This window comes from Suricata suricatta, chromosome 8 (genome assembly GCF_006229205.1).
Source record: "Suricata suricatta isolate VVHF042 chromosome 8, meerkat_22Aug2017_6uvM2_HiC, whole genome shotgun sequence".
NCBI classification, from domain to species: domain Eukaryota; kingdom Metazoa; phylum Chordata; class Mammalia; order Carnivora; family Herpestidae; genus Suricata; species Suricata suricatta.
The window spans coordinates 109,188,348-109,215,807 of record NC_043707.1 but is presented as its reverse complement, the minus strand read 5'-3'; the positions used below and the strand labels follow the sequence as shown (position 1 = coordinate 109,215,807).

The following is a 27,460-nucleotide window of genomic DNA, read 5'->3' as shown; positions in this document are numbered from 1 at the left end:
TATTTCTAAAAACCAGCCATTTATATCTGTTTAGGTAAGTTACAGAGGAAGTAAGGTGGTGTATTTACAAGTTGGTTTGTCCAGATATACTATAACTTAGTGTCTGTATTTAATATTGACAACCAAAAAATATATATAAATATCTTCCATCTATACACAGCAGGGCAGGAGTGTCCATGTCTTCTTGAGCAGTGAGTTCTCAGCCTCCCATGGCCCTCCTCTCATGGTGATCATCTGGCCCTCAGTGCTAGGAGACTAGAAGCTGGCAGCCCAGTCTGGCCCTTCCCCTCTCCTCCCTGCACTCCAGTGCTCCCAACTGGTCTCAGGCAAGGCAAGATTACTTTGAGTGGTTGGGTAGGAAGAGATGGGTATGGGCGAACCCTAGTGGAACCTAACCATTAGGGTAGGGAGATCCAGGCCTCAGAAGAGAGTGGCCACAGCTACCTCTTGGGGTAGAAGCCTCATAGTTCGTTGTTTGATTAGTATGTCCTTGGTCATAGGACCAGCCCTACAGATTAGCGTGGCGAAGAAGGCAAGTGTCTAGGCAGGACGTGGTCCCCACCTTCAGGTACTGAGCCATTCAGGGTGAAGTCGGGTGTAGGTACAGGAGACTCTGGCTGATAAAAAAATAATAACAAAATCAGTAATAAAAAAAATTATAAAACCTGTTGCTTGTCTGAATAGATCTGAGCAACAGTCTTGTTTTTGTTAAAATCCTGGAGCCGTTAAAAGTCCTGAATATTCTTCTGGACATCACTGTTGGCTGAAGAAATGGGCCCCAGGCCCGGCTCTGCTGAAATCTATCAGTTTGAAAGTCTCATCCAGCTGCCTGTGCTCCGAGACATCCTTGGGGCTGCTGGGAACAGGCCGGGCTGGTGGTGTGGGGCACCTCACACTTGGGAATCGGCCCCCAGGGGGTGGAACAGCTCCTCGGGTGTCTTGTCGCTTTGGCCGGCTCCTCCCTGCCGGAAGCCGGAAGCAATCTCATCAAAGGTCCGGCCTTTCGTCTCAGGAACTTTGAAGTAGGTGAAGATGAAGAACAGAACCAGGAGTACGGTGAAGATGATGAAGACATATGGACCACACAGTTGCTGAAAGACACACACATACACTTGGTTGGAGTAATGATCCTAACTCTGGCTGTAGGACCTTGGCTTATTGGACCTGACCTTTGATCTGAAAAAGGCAGACAGCTACCCACAGCCCAGGAGTGCTGGGATGATTAAATGAGACTGCCTGCACCTGACATGTGATGGGCTCCAGGGAGCAGTGCAGAGACCATACAAAGGAAAGGAAAGAACCCTGGAATTGAGGTCAGCATTTTTAGCAGTGTGACCTGGGCTTCTGAGCCTCAGTTTCCTCCTAGCAGGGAGAAGATTTTGCCCAGCAGCACAGGGTCCTGCATGCAGGAAAGCAGTGTGACCTGGGCTTCTGAGCCTCAGTTTCCTCCTAGCAGGGAGAGGATTTTGCCCAGCAGCAGGGTCCTGCATGCAGGAGAGCAATGGGAGCGGAGAGTGTAGAGAGTTCTCACCTCTACATACTGGAAGCACATGCCCACAATGAAATTGGAGGTCCAGTTGGAGAAGCCAGCGACAGCAATTGCAGCTGGGCGAGGACCCTGGCTGAAGAGTTCAGCCACAATGAACCACGGGATGGGGCCAGGGCCCACTTCAAAGAAGGCCACGAAGCCAAAGATGGCCACGATGCTGAGATAGGACATCCAGGGCAGCTGTTCCTGTTGAGGACAAGAGAGGGGTGAAAAGTTAGATTACGTTGTGATGGATCCTCAGAGGAAACCAAAACTGCAGAGGTGGCCCAGGGCAGAGCTAAGAGTCCTAGGCTGGGAGGTAGTCCTGGGACTGATCCCAAATTTGCCACATGGCTTAGGTTTCCTCTACTGGGTCTCCGTTTCCTCATCTGAACAAAATGATCTAAGTCCTGCAGGATGGCTATGAGCTCAAGCCGACCCTCTGGGAATGCTAATGTGTGCATGTGGGAAGTGCTAAGAAGAGGTCCCTGTGGTCCCCTGGCTCTGGATGCAGAGCAGTCTGCCTGAAGCAGAATGATGTGTAAGACCATTCCTAGGGCTAAGCGTTAAAAAGTTTGTGAGGTGCACAGCTCAGGGCCAGCAGAGTAGGCCCGAAGCATGGGGTCCTACATCATCATTCTCTTCGAGGAGGCCACAGTAGAAAAGGTACAGGCTTTGGTTCTAATCCCAGATCTGCTACACATCCCCTGCTGCGTGCTGAACCTCTCAGCAATCACCAGGCTTTCTACGCTTTGGTTAAGTTGTAAAATGAGCATCTGTTGCTTCCTTGCCAAGAGGGTAGACAAAGGACTGTTCGTGCATGTTAAGTGCCCGGCACAGGGTTACCACAGAGGTTACAGTCACAGGCTTGTGGTCGGCAGACCTAAGGTCGATTCCTGGCTTTGTCCTTCATCTGCTGAGTTACTAACCTCACTGGCACTAGAATTCCTCACTTGTGAAATGGGAATACTAACTACAGCTGGCAGGGGTGAGAACTGAGGGAAGGCATGTTTTCATATCTTGGTGGTAAGCGGGGCAGTACTGTCTAGGGCTGTTCTGAAGATGAACTAAGGCCATGGTTGAAGACTTTGGAAAACTTAGTACTGGGCAGAGCAATTCCTGGGGAAAGGGACCTGGGTTCTGGGGCCAGAGCTGCTGTGGTGAGAAAGCACCGAACAGGGAGAAGCCAGGTGAGTGGTAGAAGGAGTGGGTAGAAGGAGACAACTTAGGGAGCCAGAACTAGGGAGAGGGCAGCCCCCAGCTGGCCTCTAGATGCATCTGGCCAGGCTGGGGCTGACACAGTGACTAGGGTCAGAAGCTGTCGTGAGCTCTTCCCCCCACCGTCTCACTCCCAGAGACTGTTGCAACTCACCAGCAGTGCCAGCGCGATGGTCATGAGCACGGCACAGCCCGCCATGCCAGCCAGGCCTATGAGGTGCAGGGTCCGCCGGCCGGCTCGTTCCACCACAAACAGCTGTGGGCAGAGACACAGTCAGTGCCACCCCCTCCTGGTGCCTCTCTGGCCACCCCCACCCCCCCCATCCAGAGGCTCGTCCCAAGTGTTAAGAAAGCGAAACGGCCCTGCCTCCTCCAGGGGCCTCAGCTCAAGGACAACATAGGATCGGAGGGGCAGAGAGCGGACTCTAGGCAGTAGGACGGGGATGAGAGCCAGCCCCAGAGAACCAGACAGCGGAGCATCCTGGCTGTGACTTTGGGCAAGCCGCTGCACTTCTCTGAGCATCAGTATCATGGCCTGTTTGATATAATGGACTTGACAGGTTTGTGAGGATGAGACAAGGCAGCACTCAGGAAGAACCTGACACTGCCTGGCTCGAAGTAAATGCTTCCGTCACAAGGCCCTGCGGCCACCCTGAGCTGGGCCCTGGCGGCTGACCACTGGTGGGCCCTGGCGCAGACTCACCGACACGACGGTGAAGGCTGTGTTGACGATGCCAGAGCCGATGGTGGCGTACACAGGCTGCTGCACCCCCGCCTTCTCGAAGATACTCGTGGAGTAATAGAAAACCTAGGGGACAGAGAAGTTGTTGGGACTTGGTGGGTGCCATGACCCTTTCCCCACCTCTGTCGCTGTGGGTGCAGGACACGGGTAGGCACAGAATGAAGGGGACACTGTCCGGGTTTTGGTTCTGAAGGAAAGCTGCTCCACTGGCAGGGGCTTGTTTAAGTTTGGGATCTGTTCACAGCACACACTTGACCGCAGGGTTTGGCTGGGGCCACAGGAAAGGGGGCGAGGGGCACTCACAGCGTTGATGCCGGACAGCTGCTGGGACAGCTGCAGCACCACGGCGATGAGGATGGGCTGGCGGTAGGCGGGCGAGCGGAAGAGCTCCAGGATGGTGACCTTCTTCTCCCGCATCATCTGCCGACTCTCCTCCTTCATCTCCTGCAGGTCGCGGGTCACATCAGCCGTCCCGCGCAGCTTCTTCAGCACTGGGGGGACCGGAGGGAAGGTGGGGGTGGCTCAGAGCAGGAAGGAGGCCAGGGTCAGGGCCAGGGGCTGGGGAGGAGGGCAGGGCCCCGCCCTTACCGCTCTTGGCCCGGTTCTCCTCGTTGCGGTTGATGAGCAGGAAGCGGGGGCTCTCGGGGCAGAAGGGCAGCAGGACGCACTGCAGCAGCGCTGGGACGAAGATGATGCTCAACAGCAGGGGCCATAGCTCCTCGCTGCCCATGATAGAGTCCAGGCCGAACACCTGTGGGCAGCAGGGGTGGAGAAGGCGGCCCTGAGCACCCTAGCCCCGCCCCCACACCCAGCCCCACCCCACCCAGTGGCCTCCATGGTGTCAGCTGCTGCTTTATCCTTGTGTCCTCATTTGTCACATGAGGAAAGGAAGGCCATCCTCACAGCATAAGTGGGAGGACAAATGACACAAGGCATAGGACCTGTAACTCTGCGGTGGGACAACTTTGGGGAGGGGAACAGGAAAGCCTTCTGGAGAGAGGGTAGTGTACACAAGGCCTCAAGGCCTGCAAGCAGGAGAACCCGCCTGGCATGTGGAAGTCCCAGTGGGCTTCCCTGGGGCTGGCTCCCCAGGGGAAGAAGGACAGGTCACGAGGCTGAGACAGAAGGGCCAAGTCATCTGGACTTGCGCCCACACCAGGGAGGCCTTGGCAGAACTGTGAGTGGCAGAGTGCTCTCTGGGGCCTGTGCCTACTAAGGCTGTCCCTTGATGTGGGGCTGTGGAAGGGTGGATGACAACTCTGATCAGGGTGTCCTCTGGACACAGGAGAGCCACCGAAGCTGTAGGGTGGGGGCAGTACTGGGTGAGCAGACCCTGCCCCAGCTTACCTGGGCGATGAGGATGCCAACGACGATGCCCAGCTGGTGCAGGGTGCCCAGGGCCCCGCGAAGGGCCGTAGGGGACACCTCCCCGACATACATGGGGACGAAGCCTGTGGTCAGGCCACAGTACACACCGATGATGAAACGGCCCAGGATCAGCATCTCAAAGGAGTTGCTCATTTTCGAGAAGCCCATGAGCACAGAGGACATGAAGGCCAGCAGGTTTATCATCAGCATTGAGTTCCGTCTGGGGGTGGGGTCACAGGTCAGGTGGGTGCCTGCATCTCCCCAGATTCCCAGGGGCTGGGTCACAGGCAGCACCCTCAATAGACAGGGAAGTCTCCCCCACTCCCATCTGGGATGCCCTGGCCAGGGCCAGGACCCCTTCTGCTCACCGGCCAAAGCGGTTAACAAAGAGGCCCACAGAGAAGGAGCCAATCATGCCTCCTACAGAGAAGATGGCCACGGAGAGGGACCACAGCGTGGTGAGTGTGGTGGGTGAGATGCTCTCCCCATAGCGGTGGATCCATGTCTGGTTGTAGAACTCTTCAATCACCTGCCGTGGGGGAAACAACCTGTTGAGTCTGCCGGGTCCCAGCTTCCTTTTCCTCTCGCACTGCCCCCTCAGTGAGGGCCCAGCACCAGGCCAGACCCCAAACTCACTGCACGTCATTGAGCCAAGTCCCTCCCTTTTGTGGGTCTTAGTTTCCCTAGGTGAGAAACAAGGGGCTGAGCTCCATCTCCAGAACGGTGCCTGTTCTCCTGGTTCCCCAGGCGTGGTTTCCAGTGCTCTGTGGTTTCACATGCTCCACAGAACATGCTGGAGAGGACAGCAAATAATCCAATGGTGGAAGCTCAGGCACGGAGCAGAGAGAGGTTCAGGGAGATAGTGCTTCTTCCCACTTGCCCCTTTTCTCTTCGAGGTGCCTAAGGTGCTAGGCTCCGGCCACTTGGGCCCTGTCCCCAACCCCCTGCTGGGGAGGAAATACAGCTGGACGGATGGTTCCATGTTCCTTCCAGATGCTATGGGATGAGCGGACTTCACACTCAAGGCCTGTTGTGACCAACATGCACATAAGACATGCTCCCGAGACTTGTGCAATTGCTTTCTGACCCCCCGGCCCAGCTATTTGCAGGAGTTACACCCTGAAGGACCGATGGCCTCCTCCCCTCTCCAGGGTGCTGAGCTGGGAGGCATGGGCAAAGCTAAGGACAAGGAAGCAGTTCCAGGAACTGGAAACACCTGTCCTAGAGGCCTGCCCACTATCCCTGCCCCCGCCCAACGGAGGGCCTGGCCTGATCCACCAGTTCGGCCTGAGCACACTCACCAGACTCTCAGGCAACACAAACACTCAGTGCCATGGGACTGGCCAGCCCCACCCAGCCCCACGCATAGCTGGGCACAGGCCCAACAGACCCAGAGACAGCTTCCTGTGTACATGCACCATCACATGCACATACTAGTGCTCACACAGTCTGAATATTCCTGGCTTCAGCCAGTCACAAACCTGCATGTCTCTCTTTCCCTTCAACCACCGCCAGCTCAAACTCATCTCCTTGTATAGCTAGCCCATCCTGGCACCCCTCTGCATGTGCATGCTGCAAGTTCATGGGCACACGGCAGTATGTAGCCTCTTATACAACCTGCATGCCACTGCCCTTGGACGTCTCTAAGCCTCCCGAGCCCCAGGAGTCTAGCAGAAAGGATGCCAAGGGGGGAGCTGAGCCCCTTGGTCCCAAGAATGCTCATCAAGTATGCTGAGCCTGGCTGCACAGTCCCAATGGGTCCTTGGCCTCTATCTTTTTCCTGCCCTGCAGCCATGATCTGTCCCAGGTCTGGAAGCACCTGACCGAGGCCAGGCTATAGGGGGTGAGGATAGATTGACACAGGAATGGGGAAAGGAGGGAGGCAGACTGAAGATCTTCTGTCCCAAGGAAGCCAGGCAGGATGCAGGGGTTAGGAGCCTGGACAACAAGGGAGTTCCGATCCCAGCTCCACCATTTATCTCAACTGGGACTCAGGAAAAATTATTTCATCTCAAATGGTGATATCAACAATATTTTATTTCATAGTGCTGCAGAGGACTAATGAAATGGAGAGTCGGGCACCATCACCATGTTCCAGTACTGACCCAAGGGCAGCGCAGACCACTGACAAAGTCCAACCGACCCTGCATCCCGTAATTCACAATCAAGGCTCCTCCCAGGTATCGGTCCACCTCCCCACCTACCACCATCTCCACCTTCGCTCTCAGCCTCATTTCCACACTCTCCACGGTTACTCCGCCTTGAAGGCCCATCCTGCCTTACCACGCCGAACCCTTTGGAAATCCAGCTCAGAGGGTCCCAGAAGTGTATCCTCCCTGAGGGCAGGGGCCCCAGTGAATTCCCGCCAGGACCTGTCCCAGAGCTGGTGCCAGGGACGCCTGGTGGGTGAATGAAGAGAGGGCCTTGGGCTCTCCTCCTGGGAGCCCCTGCTTCTGCTGGGGGCAGAAGGAAGGGAGATTTTAACAAAACCAAAGTGCTATGTTCTTCAAGGGATGAAACCAACCTCAGAGGAGGACTGGCTGGGAGTAGTAATGCTCCATTTATCAGGCTCTGCAGAGAACAAGCTGTCCTGGATATGGGGACTGTCTAGATAAATGACGCTTGCCCCACTAAGGACCCATCATCAGGGTGGAAATCTTTTCTCCCTTCTGTCGCTCTCACTCTGCTGCCCTTGGGGCTTTCCACAGGGGCAGGAAGAGGTGTTTTTCCCAGAAGGCCTTGAATTTATACATTCTGTAGTTCTCAGGGTCTTCTCCACCCCCATGGTTCAGATGCTGTCTCAAGAGAGGTCTCCATATCCTACTTAAGATTTTGCCAAGAAGTCAGCTAATGGAATTGCCTGAATTGTGCGCGGAGTCAACAAGTGCTGAGTAAAGGCTTTCTACCTAAAGCAGCTTAAAGATGTGAGGCTGAGGTTTCTGTTCTTGCTGCTCGGGTCTTTAATGCTCTTCTTGGGGCTGGCTGAAGTCGAGGCAGCCAGGAAGAGGACCACATTCCCAGAGGCTCCCCTCCCCCAGCTAAGTGTGCTCCTTGTGGTAAGAAGGCACGAGGTAACAAGCTCGTGAGTTCCCCTGCTACGCAGATCTCTTTACAGGGATGCATAAGGGTGACCAGCCAGCCCCTTCACCTTCCCCGGGGCCCCGGGCTCATCCTTTCCACCCCTGGCCAAGCTGAGGCTGTGCAGTGGGTTCCCGACTCCTGATCTGGCCTTTGAGATTTCTGGGAAGAAGCTACGCCCCACGTTCACTTTCCATTCCAGCTGCCAGCATGCGGACTCTGTGTCCTCTCCCCACTGGGGGTCTGTGCCCCATGTGGGGCTGAACTGGCCCCTGGCCCAGGAAAGGCAGGAAGTCCCTAGAGAATGAGAGGAATCTTACATGCGGAGAAGTTCTGGGGTTACCTTGCACCCAGTCAGTGCCCTCAGCATCCATCCTAGCCCCAGCCTACTCCCTCAGGAGGATCCCACAGACCCAGTCTCCATGACAGAGTCGCCAGCAGCCTCCACCACCCTGGCTCATGTTTGAGGCCTGGCTGGTGCTGAAAGCTTCCACTCACGACTCCCTCCCTCCTCACAAGTTCTTCCCGGGGCTGGGAGACCCTTGATCCCACTACCACCCCACATCCAATCAACTACTAGGCCCGTCAGTTCTCCCTCTTCATCTGCCCTATCTATCCTCTACCTGCACAGCACCTGCCCTAGGTCTCCCCTGGATTCTCCTCCTGACTCCCCCATCCATCCGATTCTGCCTCCCATGATTAATTACTCCCCATCATGGCATCAGAACCCTGCACATCAAATGCGCCAGATTTAGCCAGATCCGTCTGTGTTTCTGCTCCCTTCCCAGCCCATTCCCACCCTCTCTATCCACCAAGGGTCTCTGCGAGTGCATGCATGCTAGGCAAAGTAAGGGGGGGGGGGCTCCTGATCAGCTTGAGGGGGACTGCCATGGCATCAGACTCTCAGGAGTGGAGGGCTATAAAGGATCTCTGTCCAATCCTCACTGACCATGGACTAGGTCAGATGCCTGCTTGGTGACACCGTAGGGACCAGCGTGGTGGAGCAGGCCTGCTCTGGGCTGAGATCCCTTAGACTGGATGGTTCCCAGTAGGAAGCTATTCCTCACCCCAAGAGGCGTGTGTCACATCTGACTCCTTGGGAATCCCTCCTCCCTTCCTCTCCCCATCCGGGCAACTGTGGGAGAAGGATGACACGTCTGCCTGTCTGCAGAGGAAGTTCTGACTTCCTCTGTGTCTGGGCAGTGTCTGTAGCGAGGGCTGGGCCACAAGACATAGTCCACTGCCCAGCATACGGAATAAGTGGTTACTGAAGTCACTGTTGTTCTTTCAAGGAGAGAAGCCACCATTTTCAGAGGAGCATTAAAGACAGACAGCGTTTTCCATTTTTTAAGTGCCCGAAGACAAAAGAATTTATAGGGCAAGAAAGACCTGAAGGAACCAGGGCCCTGCCTCAGGGAGTCTTTCCTCAGATCCTGCCTGGCTGCCCCACTCATGGAGAAACCCAGCAGGTCTGCAGAGCCACAGGGCACAGGCTTCGGCTCAGAGAAGAAAAGTAGTGAGTTCCCTGTCAGCAGGGAGCATACAAGTCAAAGTTTAGGGCAAAGACTGCTAAACATTGTACATAAAAGTCTTGATAGAAAATATTAGGGCCTGCTGACCATATATGGCTGTAGTTGCTTATTTTTTCTTCCCCCTCTCAACCCTTTAAAACGTAAAAACCAAGTTTTAGCTCGTGGACCCTACAAAATCATCTGTTAGCTGGACCTGGCCTCCCTGCCAGCCCTTGATCTAGAATTCTAGATTACTGCCAAGAGAAGAGGTATGCTTTGGAAGCCCCTGGCTGGTCTCCACATCCTTCCCTATAGACCCCTCTACCCCAGGGTCTTCTAGATCATCCTGTGAGGCAGACTTAGAGCCCCCTGTCCAGCCTCTCTTTTCTCTCCTAGATATTACAGGAGGGGTGAAAGGGTTAAGAAGCCTCCTAAGCTGTGAGCTCCAGTTAGAAGGAGGAAAGGGGCAGCTTGTCCAGTTTAGTCCCTCAGCCTGGCCTTGACCACAATTTCCTATTCCCTGCTATCCCCTCCCCACAGCTACCCTCCCTCAGCCCAGAGTTTATGTCTCCATAGCAACTCTCAGCCACACCCCAGGGTCAGCTGAGTTCAGAGCAAATGCTACAGGTGGAGCTGGACAGACAGTCCTACCTGCTGGGTCCCCTGGGACCCCTCCCTGGAGCCTGGGGAAGAAGCCCAGTCACTGGTCCTTGACCTCCAAAGTCTTCTCTGCTGGCAGAGAGATCACATCCCTGCAGCAGGCCCTTCCTCCAGCCCTTCTTGACTCCCCACTGCCCCTCTCGCACCCCCACACAGTGACTCCCCCATACCACCCAGTCACCCCACATCGCTGCAATTTTCCTTGGGCTGCTCCTCCACCTTCTCCCTAGTGAGCTGCTGAGCACCTTTCAGAGAGTACACCGACACTCCTCTGGAGAGTCTTCCTGAAAGCACCCCTCCTTCTCACTGCAGTGCTTCTCACACATGGGCAATTTGGCTCTGCAGAGGATGTCTGGTTATGTTGTGGGGACATTTTTGGTGGCCACACTGGCAGGGATGCTGCTAAATGTCCTACAGTGCACAGGACAGCCTCCCACAGCACTGAAGAACTATCTGGCCCTGAAGGTGAATGCTAAGAAAAACCCTGCTCTCTAGAACAGGTACCTTCTCCCTCTCCCACAGGGCCTGCCATACTTCCGTCCATGCTTCCTTCCATTGTTGCCCCGAGAGCTAACTACAGGGAAACCCGTGAAATTTCAACATGGGTGACATCTGATTCATCTGTGTCACTGGGTCCCAGCACAGAGGGAGGGGTAGAAAGAGCTGTCACTAATTTGATCAACAAACCACGAATCTGAGGGGCTTAAGCAATGATGTAGCTATGACAGGGCCGTACTGGTGTAAGAACCTTGTGCAACCGTGTGTGGGAAACCGTTGAGATGTCTGTACATGACTGAGCTTGACTTGGCCTGGAAGTCAGAGTAAGAGGGAGTAGCTAGGCAGTTATAGGTGTGTGAAAGGGTGTTTCGGCGCCCATCTGATTGTAGTATGGTCGCCATCGGCAGTGCTCAGGGATGCAGACCGGAGCCAGGCTCTCTGCATTCAAATCCCAGCTCTGCCACTTACGGGCTGCGTGTCCTTGGTTTAGTCGCTTAACATCTCTGGGCCCCAGTTTCTTATAAAACAGGGATTATAGTGCCTCCCTAACGAGGTGGTTGTAAGAACAACTGAATTCTGATTTCTGAGCACTTACACAGTAAGCTGTAAGGTTTGTCTTAGTGGAGATGGGTGAAGGCCAGAGAGGACGCTGGAGGCCAGCGCAGTCCCAGGGCTGGGCTGAGAGGTGGGCATGGCCTCTAGTACTTTCACTCACGGGCCGGGTCATCTCAGGCAGACTTCACCGGCTCTCTAGGCCAAGTTCCTTCTTTGTCAAACAAGGAACACTGAACCAGTGGACCATCAGGCCCCTTCCAGCCCTAACTCTGGCTTCTGAGGATGCTTCCTTCTAAGAAATGCCTGACACTGTCCCCTGGCCAGGAATGGCCTTTAGTCATCTCTGTTAGCAACTCGGCCACTTGGGGAAGCGAGAGGCAGTTCTCTCCACTCAGTATGGTGGTCAGGATGCCTTGATCATTTATTTGCTCTCTCTGTGGCTGGGCTTCCCTCCTCCCTCCTTCCCAGAAGACAGGAGGCCTGGCAGGGGCCTCACGGGGATGTGGTCATCACTCCCTGGTGAGGCCTGGAGGCCACCCGTGGCTCAGCCTCTCACTTTCCAGGTGACCTCATCAGCCTAGTTTCCTCCTTTATAAGAAGGCAAGATAACCCAGCCCCACCCACCATGTGGGGTGGCCCTGTGAGGAGATAATTTATGGGGAGGTGCTCGTAAACATTAAGATAATGTTATGATTAATTAACCACTTCCAGAAGGAAGCCCTTTGGGGCCTTTTTTGTGGAGGAGCCCCAGCTTCTGGCATCCTCGCCATTAGTGAGGTGCAGGCCTCCCCGGAGAGCAGGCCGCCCCACAAGCGCAGGGCCCCTTCCTAATAGTCCCAAATAGGGGCAGTCAGCGTGTGGGTGCAACACTTATGCCACCGCGCATCCTAGTACCTGGGCCACCTGCCTCTCGAAAGGCTGCCCCTCCCCCTCCCATTAGCCTGCCTTCCTCTTTCTCCAGTGGCACCCAGAAGCCCAACATTAACTAGGCTCTGGCTCTTCCCAGGGGTCTCCTGGGTAGGGCCCAGCGCAAGCGTAGGCACAGCCCCACCCCTGCCCCACCTCCCAGGTCTGGGAGAGTGCCTGCAGACTTTGCGGAGTGAAAGTGTCGGCAGAGCTGAGTCACTGTGCCGTCGTCACCCGTACTCTTGTGTCATCCTATCCCCTCTTCGCAGCCCAAGTTTATTACGCTGAATCCACCCCTTGCTGGAAGAACTGTGACCAGGCTTTCCAGAAGTGTACATAACACGGGGAGCCCAGGCACACGCCCCGGAAATCCTGCTCCATTTCAGTGTGTGCACTATCATCTGTGGCCACTCTGGGCCTCACCGACTGCCTCCCGAAGTGTTCTCTGGACAGGTGCTCACAAATGCTTCCAGGAATGCCCTCTGTGTCGCCCACCAGGCCCGCAGGCGGGCCCGGCCAGCTGCCCCACCTGGTCGCCTCAGCTTAGGTGGGAAGCTCAGAGAACGGGAGGATGTCACTGTGGGTTCGTCTGCATCTACAGCCTCAGAAGAATCTCGATCCCTCCCCGCCAAATGCCACCCTGGTGCCTCTGCTCCAGCAGCCCCTGAGTGCTGAGACCCCCTGCCCTTCCTACCCTTTCCCTTCCCAGCTCACCCTCACCCCCACCCCCACTCTGTTGATTCCTTACAGCACATTTAAAAGTGGGGGTCTTCACATGGGAGAAAGCATCCCAGCCAGGCGACCCCTCCATCCAACACCCTCTTTTCTTCCTTCTCCACCAAGTCTCTTGGAAGGGCCATCTCTACTCTTTCCCACGTCTCCCCCACGCTCCTCAACCTGCTGGAGGGAGGTTTCTACCCACATGGCTCTGCCCAGTCAAACTCTGGTCACCACAGGGTCACCATCTGGTCTTTTGGAACTGGGCAGTTGGGGCTGACCTGTTCAGGTCAACCTCTGGGGCACCTGACAGCACTCCTTCACCTCATCCATCCACCTCCTACCTGACTCTTCCTTTTCTTTTCATTCCAGTCTCTCCAGGACATCTTCCTCCCTTGCTATTTGGATACCAGTGACCAGCGCTCCGGTTTTCTCCAGCTGACCATACGCCCAGGAAGCAGACCCCCATGTCCAAGCGCTTCCTGTACGTCTCCATCTGTGTCACGTACCACAGGCACCTATCAGCTCCTCCCATACCTGCTCCTCCAGATCCCAGATCACCCAAGCTGGAAACCTAGAAGCCATTTTTTCTTAATGTTTATTTATTTTGAGAGCGCACAAGTGGGAGAGGGGCAGAGAGAGAGGGAGAGAATCCCAGGCAGGCTTCGAACTATCAGTGTGGAGCCCGATGTAGGGCTTGATCACACGAGCTGTGAGATCATGACCTGAGCTGCAATCAAGAGTCAGGTGCTTAACCGAGGGAGCCACCCAGGTGCCTCTAGAAGTCCTTTTAAACCCCTGCTCTTGTCCTCACACTGAACTGACGATTGGCCCTGCCCATTCTTCCTGCTTGGTGTTTTGTTTTCCCATCCTTATTCCAAAGCAGCTGTCCTGCTATTTCCTGGTCTCTCATTTTCCATTCTCAGGTCCCTCCCACTGCCCAGATGCCCGAATCCTTTCCTGAAAATGCAAATCTGGTCCTATTTGTCCTCTTCAACGAGTCCCTATTGTCCCCACTCTGAAGTCCCTACTCCTAGCTTGGCTGACTCCTTGGTGCCTAGGTGCTCGTCCCGATGGTGCCATGCCATGCCAGTGGCTGATATTTTGTAGATGAACTCTACCCACAAGGCCCTTTGTCGTCAGGCTCAGGCTTACCTGTTGGCCTCCCCAGCCTTCTTGCTCCTCCCCCTCACCCCAGGGACACACCAGTCTCCCTCCTCTGCCTACCAAACCCTATTCTGTTTCTGGAAAACACCTCTTCTATCCTGATCTTAGAGTCCTCGTTCTGTCAGTAACTCACTAGGTGATCAATAGAGACATCACTTCATCCAGGAGCTCTGGACTTTGGCCACACATTAAAATCAGCTGGGGAGCATTAAACATTCCATGTACAAACAGCATCCCGATCAGTTACATCAGAATCCGGAGTGTCCAGGACACCCCAAGGTGCAATCACGTGCAGAACTCAACCTCCCTCTAGAACTGTAGGATTTCCATCTGTACGATCTGCAAAGGGAGTCAGGATCGAGGCACGCACCTTGGCAAGAACTGTTCTGAGCATTTAGCTAAAGCAGGGCTTGGTGCTGTTCCAAGCATGGGAGCCATTTCAGACGAGCTTGGAAAAGTCCCGTCACCTCTGCTGCAGCTGAGCATGACTCAGCAGGCCAAGCCTTCCTGGTGACCTGCTCCCGGGCATCAGGCGTGGCCCCCCACAGCCACCCTCTGCCTGTTTGGAGGAGGACAGCTCACTCCCGACACTGCCCAGTTCCCCCAGACAGGCCACTGGTCCTTGGGAGCCAGCCACACTCACTTTCTAGCCTCACCCTCTGCACAATGAATGTGGTTCTGACAGGACTGTCCACTCACATTTTGCCTTCCCCAGGAAGGTACAGATTTTTCAACAGAAGTGAGAGCTGATCCAGAAAATAGCCTGAGCTTATGGAAACAGAGTCTGGCTTCCGGAGCCACCACTCACTAGCTATGTGACCTTGAGCCTGTGGGTCATTTCATCTGTCCAGGGCCTCAGTCTTTGGGTCTATGAAATGGGACTCACCACCCAACCTCATAAACATATACAAAGGACTGGTATAGAGAAGGGACTCTGTATAGTTTCCCGTCATGCCCATGAAGAAGGTGAGCTAAGCTGGAAATGATCGGGGGGGTGGAATGGGGGGGTCCCTTCCAGTCTTGACATTCAAGGAACAAGTGAGGACAGATCTGGGATGTGCTTCGAGGAGAAGTAAGCCTTCCTTCCAGCAGACCCCTAATCCCTATGGTTCCCCTACAACAAGCCACCACTTGACTGGCATAGGGCCTCCAGGGGAAGGAGGCTGTTTCCATGTGGAACAGGATGACTTACAAGGGAGGGTGCTGCTGGTGGGTGGTAAGAGCACCTGGCCTGGAGGGCTCCCAGGCAGACGAGGGCTGGATACCAGCTCCATCCCTGCCTAGCTGGGGGGATACTGGGCACCTTTCCTTTCTCTGGCCACTCTTCCCAGTGCAGGCTGGGAGCAGAGATTGTTGCCTGCCTGCCCGATAGAGCACTGTGAGCAGCAAGTGAGGTGAGTGCCACAAGCCCCCTGTAATCCCAGAGCGTCACGGAAATGAGGCATCATCACACATCGTTGTTGTGATGATCAGAAATGTCTGTGTTGGGTGCGAGGTCGGTCAAAATGACTTATAAAGACCCCATGATTCTGCAGTCCTGAGAGTCCAAGGTCAAAGCCAAAGGTTTTTGACTTTTTCGGGCCAGAATAATTGGTCGGTGGGAGCAGATGGTGAACTGATGTAAACGATGGACACCCAAGAGGCAGGGCGAGCACGTAGGATGTGGGGTGTGCAGTGCCCAGCAGAGCAAGCTGGAGTTGATAAGCCACGAAGGCACAGCACTCACCTTCTGGGGGGCGTTGATGACTCCAGTGTTGTAGCCGAACTGCAGGGAGCCGAGCACTGCCCCTCCCACGGCCAACATGAGGCGGCCCGTCAGCTTCTGCAGAGAGGAAAAAAAAAAAAACACACTGTGACAGGCATGTCTGGGCCCAGGTTACTACAGGGCAGGGCATGGGCTGGCAGGTTCCCTCGTTCAGATAGCTTGCCTGACTCCTGGCACCACACCAGCCCTTTTCCCAGGAAACTCGGCCACTTCCTGACCTCAGATGCCCGAACCAGCCCCGCTGACTTCTAGAGTCTGGGCCGGCCAGACTCATTCCTGGGGAGGGAGGAATGATGGTCTTCCTTTCCTACAGCTGGGTCTTGGCACTCTGGAGTCTCATTCCTCTGTTGGAGCCATGCCCAGGGTCCAGGTGGCTCTAGACTGTTGGGGAAGCCCAGGAATCAACCCTCCTAAGCAACAGGGGCCAAATTACGGGGGAGGAGCTACCTAGGTAGGGGAAGCACCATGGATTTGGACCCCAAAGTGCTGGCTTCTGATTCCAGCCCACCTGCTCCTTGTTCTGTGAATTCCAGGAGGCTTGTCGTCCTTCCTCACTCTTCCCTGGACCCCCATTTGGTTTTGTGCAAGACAGGAACAGTCATGCCTGTCAGCATGGGAGGTGGGGTCTTGCCCTTTCCTCTCCTCTCCTCCCCCCATTCAGGGGGCAGGAGACTGAGTCCTGAGAGGCAGGGTAAGCCCCAGATTACTCAGGAGGCTGCAAAGAGCCAGGCTGGAGCTCCGGGCTCCTAACGCCCTATTTCATGCCTTTCACGGCAATCATCTGCAGACCATGAGCTTCCCAGGGTTATTTGGACATAGATGACATAGCAGCCAGGAATGTGCTTTGGAAAAGTACGTGACACCAGGCGAGAAAGAGTGTTGGACCAAGGTGTTTCTTTTCTTCCTTCTTTCCTTCCTTCCTTCCAAGGTGTTTCTTTCTTTCCTTCCTTCCTTCCTTCCTTCCTTCCTTCCTTCCTTCCTTCCTTCCTTCCTTCCCTCCCTCCCTCCCTCCTTCCCTCCTTCCTATATTTATTTATTCAGAAACAGAATATGTGAGAGTATGTGACTCCAAAATCAGGAGTCAAACACTTAACCGCCTGAACCATCCAGGTGCCCCGGCCAAGGTGTTTCAATGGGCTAATGGCTGGCAGAGAAAAAGGGTGGTAGGTTTCTGTGCCATGGCAGCCTGGGGCATGAAGGCCACAGGCAGGGAAGAGGCCGGCAGGCAGGATGGCCCTGGGTGACCAAGGTGTCCTTGCTGCAGAAAGGGAGAAGACTCTTCTTTTCTTTTCTGGCTTATAAAATGAAAAAGCCAAGGAGCACCTGGGTGGCTCAGCTGGTTGAGCATCTGACTGTTGATTTTGGCTTACGTCACGATCTCAGGGTCAGTAGACTGAGCCCTGTGTCGGGCTCTGTGCGGTGCATGAAGCCTGCTTCAGATTCCTTCTCTCCCCCTCTCTCTGCCCCTTCCCTGTGCACATGTGCTCTCTATCAAAAAATAAAAAATAAAATAAGATAAAATAAGATAAAATAAAATAAAATGAAGAAGCCAAGAAATGTGACATGAGGCAGGCTCTTAACTGGTTGTGAAAGAATGGAGCTGGGGGAGGGGCAACAAAGCAACAACTGGCGTTCACTGTGTGCATAGTGGGGTGGGGGCTAGAGGGGAAGTTTGGGAAGCACGGAGCCACACGTGGAGGTGAGGACTGCTTGGCCATTGCTGCTTGGCCATTGCCTTTGGATTCCCTACAGAATCCAGAAGCAGCCCTGACTTCAAGATCCTCATAGACAGCACTGGGCTTATGGCTAACCAGATAGGTTTCTAGTATGGTCTTTTCATTCTCTAGAAGCTACCAGGCCAACAATTGCAAAAGCCAAGGTTCTCACATCAGAGGCGGAGAAAGAGGAAGAGGCTTTGGCTAGTGTTAGTGCACATGCTGAGTCCAACGTTCATCAGATGAGGGCTAAGACGGACTTCCTATGGGTCCACCTGGCCCCTTCCTGGCCCAACTCTGGACATTCCTCCTATGCTGGAACTTTCCTCATGGCAGAGGCTGGGTGGAAAAGAGACTTTTCATTACACGCTTTTATGTGTTTTTGAATTTTGAACCATTTGAATGTGTCACCTACTCAGAAGAATTTCTTTATAAGCCCTGTGGTTTCGTATTACTTAGAACAATAGATAAAAATATAAGAAAAAAATAATACGTGGATCTGGTAAGAGCCATGCTGGCAGCACAGGAATGAAGGATGCCGCAGCAGGGGCTCTGTGAGAGTTAAGTCCTAGTATTCCAGACCCTGTTTTCGGTCTGCCTGATGTTCCAGGACGGTCTGGGCCTCGGCCTCTGAAGTTACTTTCAGGGCCCTGTTGAGCAGCTGTAGCCTCTGCCAGTGGGGGCTCCTGGGAGCCAAGGACAAACCCCTGGGCTGGAAATGCCACGGGCAAGTCAAGGTCAAATTCTACTTTAGAAAACCTGCCTACCCACCCCCTGGGATAGAGCCACAGCCACCCAGGCAGGCTGCTGCAGTAGGACTAATGCTCAGTGGCCCATGCTCCAAGCCCCGGATGAAAGAGGCCCCGTCCTGGCATTTGGGAAGAGGTTCCCTGGCAAGTGAGGAGGCCAGGGTGGTCTGAGTTTCAACAGGGGGCTGGGAGAAGGCATTGTGAGAGTCCTGGAGGGAGAGACTTCTAATTTTGCCTGGGGACAATCGAAAGATAGGTTCCCAAGAGGCGACATTGGAGTTGGGCCGTGAAGGACATGCAGAGAGGCTGCCAAGTGGGGAAGCAGTGGCAAGACTGCATTCCAGGTAGAAGAACAGTGCGTGCAGGGGAAACAAGAGGGGCCTGATTCTGCCAGATTGAACAGGGAGTGCTCCGTGCGGCTGGGAGCAAGATGCAGCGGGGGAGGGCCTCACCCGCTCCTGGGGAGGCTGCCCCCACCACACCCAGCTTGATCATGGCAGTCCTGAGAATCAGGGGACCCACGCTGAAGGTCAGAGAACTGCTTCCCTTCACTTGGGAGCTGGGATACATGGAGGCCTCTGGGCCTCGGTTTCCTCATATAGGACATGGGATCAGAGTTCCTTCCCTCAAAAGTTGCTGTCAAGTTCTGTATCAGTGGCCATCACGGAGCCTGGCAGGGTTCACCTGACAAGCATTTGCTGAATCAGGGAAGAATGGGAAGCCACCCTCAACTGGGCCAGCAGGGCACCATCTGGCCCCACCAACTCTGTGGCTGCAACGGAAACGCCATGATGAAATCCATTCATTCCAAATGATTCCACAGATATTTATTTATGTGCCAAGCGGATGATCTACTTGGTGAAAACTTAAAGAGAAGGGGAACAAAGCACACAGCCGTGGCTTTCTTGTGAGGCCATCTTTAGGATCAGAGGAGCAATGCGTCTGGGATCTGTGACTCCCGGCAGCCCATCACCGCCCTGGAGCTGAGGCTACCTTCTAGAACATCCCGCGCTCTTTCAGGGTTTTGCCCTTGTCGTGTCCTCTGCAGTCTACAGCTTTCACTTCTAGCAGGTAGGAACACCCATTTGCTGTTCGCTCACCAGTCTGGGAACTCCCTAAAAATGGGACCTGGGTCTACCCAGCTCTGCAGCTGGAGTGCCCAGGGTAGGGCATGGCACAGAACATTTGTAAAACAGACCACTTTGGAATTTAGCTCTAGGGCAAAACAGGCTGTACGTGTGTCCACTTTGCCAGAACAGCACTCATCCTAATGGATTTTAACTCGGCCATTTATCGAACCGCTGAGGAGTACTGGAACATCAGCTCTGAGAGGCAGAGAAAAAGGCTAACTCGCAACTCCCGGGACTAGAGAGAGTAAAGATTTCTGAAATTAGACAGAGTACAAGTCCAGACTCCTAGGAGCACCGCAGACCTCTCAGTTCAGCAAATGCCCAGGCTCAGAGTCTAGCACCCAGGAGGATCTCATCCCCTCAGCCCCACCAGCCGTATCCCAGTGTGAGGGTTCCGAGGCCCACTGAGGGTCCTCCCTCTCCCAGGGAGGCCACTGATGAGGTGCCAGCCTCTGGACCTCTCTTCCTACATGCTGGGATGCCAGATGGCACCGGCCATGTCACATAACTTACTAAGCTGTGACCTTTTGACCCATGCCTGGGTGCCCTTCCTCAGCCTTGGGCTTGGCTCTTGGTCAATATTGGCAGAGGGAGGACATGTGGCTACTGCTAATCAGAGGCAGGGCCTTCTCTGAAGGAGCAGGGTCGCGGTGCTGGCACGATCCAGATGTTGCTCCCATTCTGCCCTCCTCCCACAGCTTCCCCATGGTTCCCGAGGTGCACCGAAGCCTGGGACATGGGGGTAACTGCTTGGTCCCCAGTTCTGAGGAGGGTGGACGGGGGTGAGGGAGGGGACTATGGAATCCATAACAGCTCCTTTTTTATTTGTTTTGTGTATGGGTTCCCCACATTTCCCCCAACCAAGAACCCATTTGAACAAAATTCTGGGCATTAAAAAAGAAGCCCAAGAAACTGCAGAATTCCTGTTAACACTCTTGTGTGACGGATGGGGAGCCTAAGGTCAGAGGGCAGAGGCCCAGGGTAGTCAGCAAACAAAAGCCAGGGCTGGGATTTGAGTTCTTTGGATTCCTTGACTGGCGGTTTACTCTCTGACCTCTTGCAGCTTGCCAAGTCTTTTCAAAACGAAGTGATGGGTTACCCCCTCCAAAGCCTAGCCTTCAGGTGACCTCAGGCATTTATTCCTCTTGACATTTCCTTCAAGCTTTCCAGTGATGTCAGGACTTCTGCCTGGCCGAGCCTGCCGTGAACCCCACGGTGGCCCTGGGGACAGAAGGTACTCATCAATCTCTAAAGCAGAGAGGAGAGGGGGAGAGGGCTGCTGCATTTATCAGTACTGGCAGCACCAGCGAGGCCCTAGGCGCCATGCCAGGGGCTCTGGGGTCCTGATTTAAATCACCATGAACACACGCTGGAGGAGAGACTGCTCTCACTTCACGGATGAGAAAACAGGAGGCTCTGAGAGGAAAAAGTGGATAATCAGAAGGTCCTTGGCATCTGTGACGCTCCAGCAGGAGGTCTCTGATGCCAAATCCTATGCCTTTCCTGGTCATGTCCTCCCCCACCTTGCTTCCGGGTACTGGTCCCTGAAGGAAACAAGGTTTCTACCTGGTGCTTTCTATGTAGGTCACATTCTATTCTAGCAACTTTTGGGCCTTGGCTAGTCTGAGCCAGGACAGCCCAGGCCAAAGCTGAGAAATCCACTTGGGTAGATTTTGCTCTAAGCCAACGTTGGCAAACCACGGTCTGTTGGCCAAATCTAGCTTGCCAGCTAAGAACGGAGTTTATAATCTTTAAGTGGCTGGGGGAAAAAAGACTAATATTTTGTGGTACATGAAAATGATACCAAATTCAAATTTCAGTGACCACTAAGAACATGTTATTGGAACACAGTCACACTCATTGATTTGTGTATTATTTATGGCTGCTTTTGCACTACAGGGGCACTCAGGGACTATGGCCCACAGAACAGCAAAAGACTGTCAATCTCTGCCTGAAGTCGTGGGTCCTCTGACCGGCTGTGTGCAAACCTAACACATGAACTGCACAGGATGTTCAAAGCCTTCCAGGTAAAACGGAATCATTCTCTGTAAATAACAAAAAACAGGCGTGTGTCTAGACATGGGATGTTAAAAGCCAGCAAGCAGGGCTCTGTGCACGGGCCTTGGTCTGGGCCTGGCCATCTGCAAAAGCCGACACACCTGACAGGCACCCATTCGGGAGATGGGTGCCAATTCAACCTTGATGGAATTCATTTGGTAAGACCATGGAAATATGCAGAGGTCTCCGGCAGCAGGCAAGTTCAAGTCAAGTCCCAGCTCCCCAACTCACATGACCTTGAAAACGCCCAGTCCCTTCCGACTTCTTCTTCTCCACAAGAGAGGTTTTCTAATAATACATGACTAAAGGTAAGGGAAGATCATATCTGAATGCATGTTTCCAACACTATTCTAGTTGATGGGGACTCGGCAATAAATTAAACCAAAGCCCTGCCTTCACGCAACATGATTATTTTAGTAGGGGGCGGGGGCAGGAGATAAATACCTAAAACACATCAGGTGGCGAGTGGTATGCAGAAACAAAGCGATGGGGGTGCTAGAGCTTAATCACAGTGGGCCTGTAATGGAATATTACGCAGCTGTTGGAAATGCAACACCTCTGTATGCACTTGATACGAAGCGAGTGCCAGGGAAGACTGCTAGGGAAGACTGCAAGGATGTATGTTTTGTGTCAGGAAGGAGGAGAAAATGAACTTATATAATGGCACCTGGCTTGTGCTGCCAGAACAAATACACCTGTAAATATTTACTTCCAAGGGACGGTGGGTGAACAGGATGGCCTGTGCAGAATTATGTAGAAAGGGTAATCCAATCACATAAAAGTCACATTTATAGGCACATATATACACATGCCCGGAAAGAGGTCTGTGAGGGGAAACAACCAAACCATTATAACTGGGAAACGACATTCACTCTTTTGCTTTGTGTGACTGAATCTACCACTTCTGTAATTTCTTTTAAAACCTCAACCTGACCCAGAGAGGGGGATATGACCACCACTGCACTTGAGAAAACAAGCTCCACCAGGAGGTGTGTAGCTTGCTTGAGGTCAAATGGTAGAGTTGTTTCTGACCGATCCCCCCCTCCAACCCCGACTCCCAAATGCCAGTGGGGGGTCAGCTCTGGGCTAGGCAATTTGGGCAGATGTCCTGTCAAGCCAAGCCCTCAGTAGCCAAAGGTTCCGTAAGCTGGGTCTGGCAAGAGGTCTCTCCCTTTCCAGGACGCCAAGGCCCTGGGGAGGCAAAAGCCAGCAAGGTGTTGGTACCGAGGTCTTAGAGAGGGTGAACTCTGCCCTCATTCTGCCCTGAGTTCAAGGCCTGGGATCCCTGCTCAGTTACTACAAAACCCCAAGGTTTATGCATTAGCTACTGGCTCCCTGGCATGGTGGCTGGATGGCAGAGCCCCAGGCTCCACTCCACCCCTCCCACGGAGGGAGGTAACAATCAGAGGTTTGTTTTGGTGGCCAGGCCTGGGCCAGCCAGCCTGTCACAGCCTCTGGGAGCCCACCAGGCCAACCAGGAGTCTTTTCAGCCTCCACCATCCCGGGGACGCCAGTTACCCAACTGAGTGGCTTTGTCACCTGTGTGCCCAAGAGTGAGGAGGGGGAAGGGTGAGGCTCCAGGTCCCAAGCCAATGTTGCACACTTCCCCTTTTGTTCCAGGCCTCCCCAGCTCCGCCGCCCCGGGGGAGGGGGAACTGAATGCCTGTACCCTCAGAGCCAGACAAGAGCTCTAGGCCCTACACCCCGTGACCAGGCGGCACTGGGTAAAGCTGAGCTCCCAGAAGTCACAAGCTGATTACAGGGGATTTGGGACTGGGCCAGCTCTGGGGCAGGTAGAGTTGGGTCCCCGAGGGGCTCAGCATAGGACAAGGATCTTAATGGATATGTTTATACTATCCGTGCACCCTAAATGGCCATACGAAAGGTCTTTCCATCTCAACAGCCTCCACTTTGAGTTGGGGCACTTGGCCAGTTTCACCGTACTTGCCATGGGGTAGCAGGCTCCCATCTCCAGGGAAGGAAATCCAGGCTCTGAGGAAAGTCATCTCCCCAAGGTCATAGTTTTGTGAGGACATGTTTTATTTCCACTCACAGAAGGGTTATGTCAAGTTATGTCTAATCCAACTTTTATTGACTGATTTTTTTTTAATTTTGGGGGGGTGCCTGTGTGGCTCAGGAAGTTTTATGTAAATAAAAAAAAAATAAACACTAAAAAAAAAAAGACTTCTTTTTTTTTCTTTATTTACTTAGCGAGGGTGAGAGAGAACAAGCTGGGGATGGGCAGAGAGAGAAGAGGACAGAGGATCCAAAGCAGGTCCCTGCTGACAGCAGAGAGCCCGATGTGAACTGTGAGATCGTGACCTGAGCTGAAGTTGGACGCTTAGATGCCTGAGCCACCCAGACACCCAAAACAAACTGTTCTCTAAAAAATTTTTTTTAATGTTTTATTTATTTTGAGAGAGAGACTACATGAGCATGGGGGAGGGGCAGAGAGGCAGACAGAGAATCCCAAGCAGGCTCCACACCGTCAGCAGAGACAAACCACAAGATCCTGACCTGAATCAAAATCAAGAGTCAGAGGCTTAACTGACTGAGCCACCCAGGTGCCCCTATCTAATCCACTTTTGAAACTCCTACTGCACCCAGAAGCAGTCGTGTGGGAATTCTTGTTCATTTGGAGTGAATGGAGGGTGGCACAGAACACAGGGCTGTGGAAAAAGCATCTTTTTTTAAAATACGATGGGACATCACAAGTTTTTTGTGACACCCCTATCTTGGACAAGTTTCCTTTCCTTCCGAGGCCTCAGTTTCTCCATCTGTCAAACGGAGGGCTGGCCATGCACAGGAAAGTCCCTTTTGGCCCCAACTTTCCTTTATCTTCTCATGTCATCCTAGAAAGGCTGGCAGCATGTTTTGCAGCAGGAGGCTCAGTGTATGACCTTGAGAAAGTCATTTTTCATTGGACGGTGATGTCTCTGCGGCTCGTATCTCCCTCACAGGCGAGACAGCACAGCCACATTCGCTGACCAACTCTGGGCCCAGCACTCCCTGCCAGGCGCTACCTCTACAACCCGGCTTCCCAATAACCCTGCTGCAGAAGAATTGGTCAGTGGGATCTTTAGTGATTTACCCAACAACTGACACTCATGGCCTGGGCATCCTGGGGCTCCCCAAAAGCTCACGTTCATTGTCAGAATGCCAGACTTCTGGACAGAGGCCACAACCCAGGTACAGGTCACCTGGGACCCAGGTAAGTGCAATGCATCACAGGAGTCCAAAGAAGCAAGGAACACTTATGGACCATTTATGGGGACAGACAATTTTTTTCTGAATTCTTACACACGCTCTAATAAGGAAAATTACATCATTCTGCAGATGAGGGAACTGAGCTAAACTGGAATTCAAATCCACATCCACAGGACTTCTAAAGTCTATGCTCTTCATTCCGCTGACGGGCTGAGGAGCCCTGTGGATGTCTGATTTCTCCGTTATCTGGAAGGCAAGATAGCGGAGACCTCGCAGAGGCCCCAGGGCACTGCAGGAAACTAGCCAGGAATTCTTCACAAAGGGCTGCACGAGATGTCCCAGGGCAGGGCTCACCTGCTGCCCCAGAGGGGGCATGAGTGAACCCTTGGCTGGGAGGGGAGGCACTCAACCTGTCCTCCCTACTCAGTTAAACTCAGCGCCATGTGCAGACGACAGAACAGGACACAGGGAAGTCAGTTGAGTCTATTCTCAGTGCCTAGGAGATGAAGGGGTACACAGCAGAACTTCAGGGCCACCTGACTGGCTCAGTCGGTGGAGCCTAAACTCTTGATCTTGGGGTTGTGAGCTGGAGCTCCACGTCAGGTGGAGAGATTACTTTAAAAATTAAAAAAATAATAAGAAAATAAAAACACCAAAACCTTCAGAGTCAGACACATCTGGTTTAAAGACCTTGGGCAAGGGCCATAACCTCTCTAGGCCTCAGTCTTAACATCCTGCACCAAAAAAAAGGTTGTGCTTGCTAAACAAATCAGCAGTCTCCAAAGGAAAAGGCTTTATTCCAGAATGTATACAAATTACCTACAGAGGGTTTAGGGGAAAAAAAAGTGTTGTTGGTTTTGTTTTGTTTTAATTTTTTTTTAACATTTATTTATTAGAGATAGAAAGAAAGAGCACGAGCATGGGAGAGCAGAGAGAGAGGGAGACACAGAATCCGAAGCAGGCTTCAGGCTCCGAGCTGTCAGCCCAGAGTCCGATGCAGGGCTCGAACTCACAAACGGCAAGATCATGACCTGAGCCGAAGTTGGCCGCTGAGCTGACTGAGCCACCCAGGTGCCCCGGTTTTGTTTTGTTTTGTTACCATAACTGTTACCTGTGTCTTTTAAAATTTCTATTTTGTGTGGGGATATAGCCTACTAGAATAACAGTGCTATATACATGAATTTTTAAATGCAGATAGACCACCGAGAAGGAGGTACTCCAAATTTTTTACTGATGGACCGACAATCACAAGTTTGGAGAGTATTGCGTGAAAACACCTACCAGCTACAGCGTTTAGAACCAGCTCGTACAAGGCAGCCTTTGAGAGGTTAGGCAAACTCCATTCAGCCCAAAATTCAAGAAAGGCTGTGGTGAAAGGGGGCAGTGGAGACTGAAAGACCTTTCTGATTTAACCTGGGCTCAGGTCCGGGCCCACCATTTACTAACTGTGTGACTTCAGGAAAATTACCTCCCTTCTCTGAGCTCCAGACCAGCAGGGCTATATGAAGGGTCAGTGACATGCGGTATTTTAGCCAAGAGCCTAGTAAACTGTAAGTGGGTATTGATTTTCTCCTGCACTTTTCTGTCTGCTCAGAATATTCATTTATCCACTCCACAAATAAATACCCAGGTCCTGCTGAACAGGACGGTTTTTACTCTTGAGGAAGTTTAAAAAAGAAAAAAGTCATTCTCTTTTACAAAGAAACTGAGCCCCAGAGAGGTTAAGTGCCCTGTCAGAGCCCTGAGATAGAACAGTATTTGGATTTCCAGGTCTCAAGCCTTTACCACCAGCTAAAAATCACTTCTGGTTTTATTTTTATTTTGTTATTCATAGCCGAGCATTAATAACGGCCCACCCATGACTGTGGGGCTCCCGACTCAAGGTCTCGCGGCAAGCCCACGGGCCAGGGTGGGGTGAAGCAAGCCGTCTGAATTGAACAGGTATGAAGGAGACCTTTCTTACCCACTGAGAGGGCAGGCCAGCGTCAGTGAGGCCACTCTGCCCAGGCAAGGCCCCTCGGTCCCATTCACACCTCCACAGCCCATAGGAAGGCCCATGTAGAGTTCAGTCTTCTCCCGGCCTTACAGACTTTTTAAAAAAAGGGGTGTGCGTGGCGGGGGAGGAAGACACCCTCGTGCCTGCCCCTGCCAAGAAGCTCGGAAAATTCAAGAGGGAGCTTTTCAAAGAAAAAAAGTCCCTTGAAAATACTCTATACAGGGGGGGAGGGAGGGACGAAACAATGCCCTGCACACAGGAGACCAGTAAATATTTGTTGAAAAGGAACCGTTCTGGGAAAGTCACAAAGATCCCTCGCAGGACAAGCCTCTTTACAGATGAAAAAAGAGATCTTATCTAGGCAGAGGAAGAGACCACATCGCTTCACGGTACGGAGTGCCAGCCAGGCCCCGGGCCCCTGGCGTGCGCTCCTCCGCTCGGCGGCGGCTAGGGGCCCCTTCCCGGGCCAGTCCCGAGGGGCTCGAGGCTGCGGTCTCCCGGGTGCTCCCTCGGTCCGGCCCTCGCCAGCCCCGCCCGAGCAGGGAAACGTGCCACCTCGGAGCACCTCTCTCGGGTACTTGGCAAAGCTTTGGGGCCTGCACTACGCGGAAAGAAGGGCCTCGGAGGCCGGCTTTCCTTCTCCACCCTGGAACCAGGCATCCCGGAGTTGGGGCCCCGGCCTGAAAAAAGTGCCCTCCGCCTCGGAACCTCAGAGGACTGGCTCCGGGAGCGTGCGAGGCCGCGTCTCACCGCAAAGAGCAGGCCGCGCGCGGAGTGTGGCCCCTCGGAAAAGGGGAGCCCCAGCTCGGAGCCTGCGAGTGGGGGCGGGTCCCTTCGCCTCAGCGCGCCGGGGCCGGGGCCGGGCCGGGGGCTCGGCCCTCTCAGCCAATGG

The 27,460-nt window shown here is 53.5% G+C and overlaps 1 protein-coding gene across 1 annotated transcript in view; it reads right to left on the bottom strand.

The window, feature by feature from the left end:
- Positions 1–27,460, bottom strand: part of SLC2A1 (solute carrier family 2 member 1) — a 27,945-nt gene continuing 485 nt past the window's right edge. Inside the window, exons 2-10 of the mRNA XM_029947389.1 lie at positions 15,675–15,770; positions 5,225–5,385; positions 4,836–5,076; positions 4,077–4,239; positions 3,792–3,979; positions 3,450–3,554; positions 2,901–3,002; positions 1,532–1,735; positions 1–1,091 (exon numbers count right to left, since the gene is read on the bottom strand). Coding sequence (XP_029803249.1) covers positions 891–1,091; positions 1,532–1,735; positions 2,901–3,002; positions 3,450–3,554; positions 3,792–3,979; positions 4,077–4,239; positions 4,836–5,076; positions 5,225–5,385; positions 15,675–15,770 — 1,461 coding nt within the window. The 3' untranslated portion in view covers positions 1–890. The remainder of the gene's footprint in view (positions 1,092–1,531; positions 1,736–2,900; positions 3,003–3,449; positions 3,555–3,791; positions 3,980–4,076; positions 4,240–4,835; positions 5,077–5,224; positions 5,386–15,674; positions 15,771–27,460) is intronic.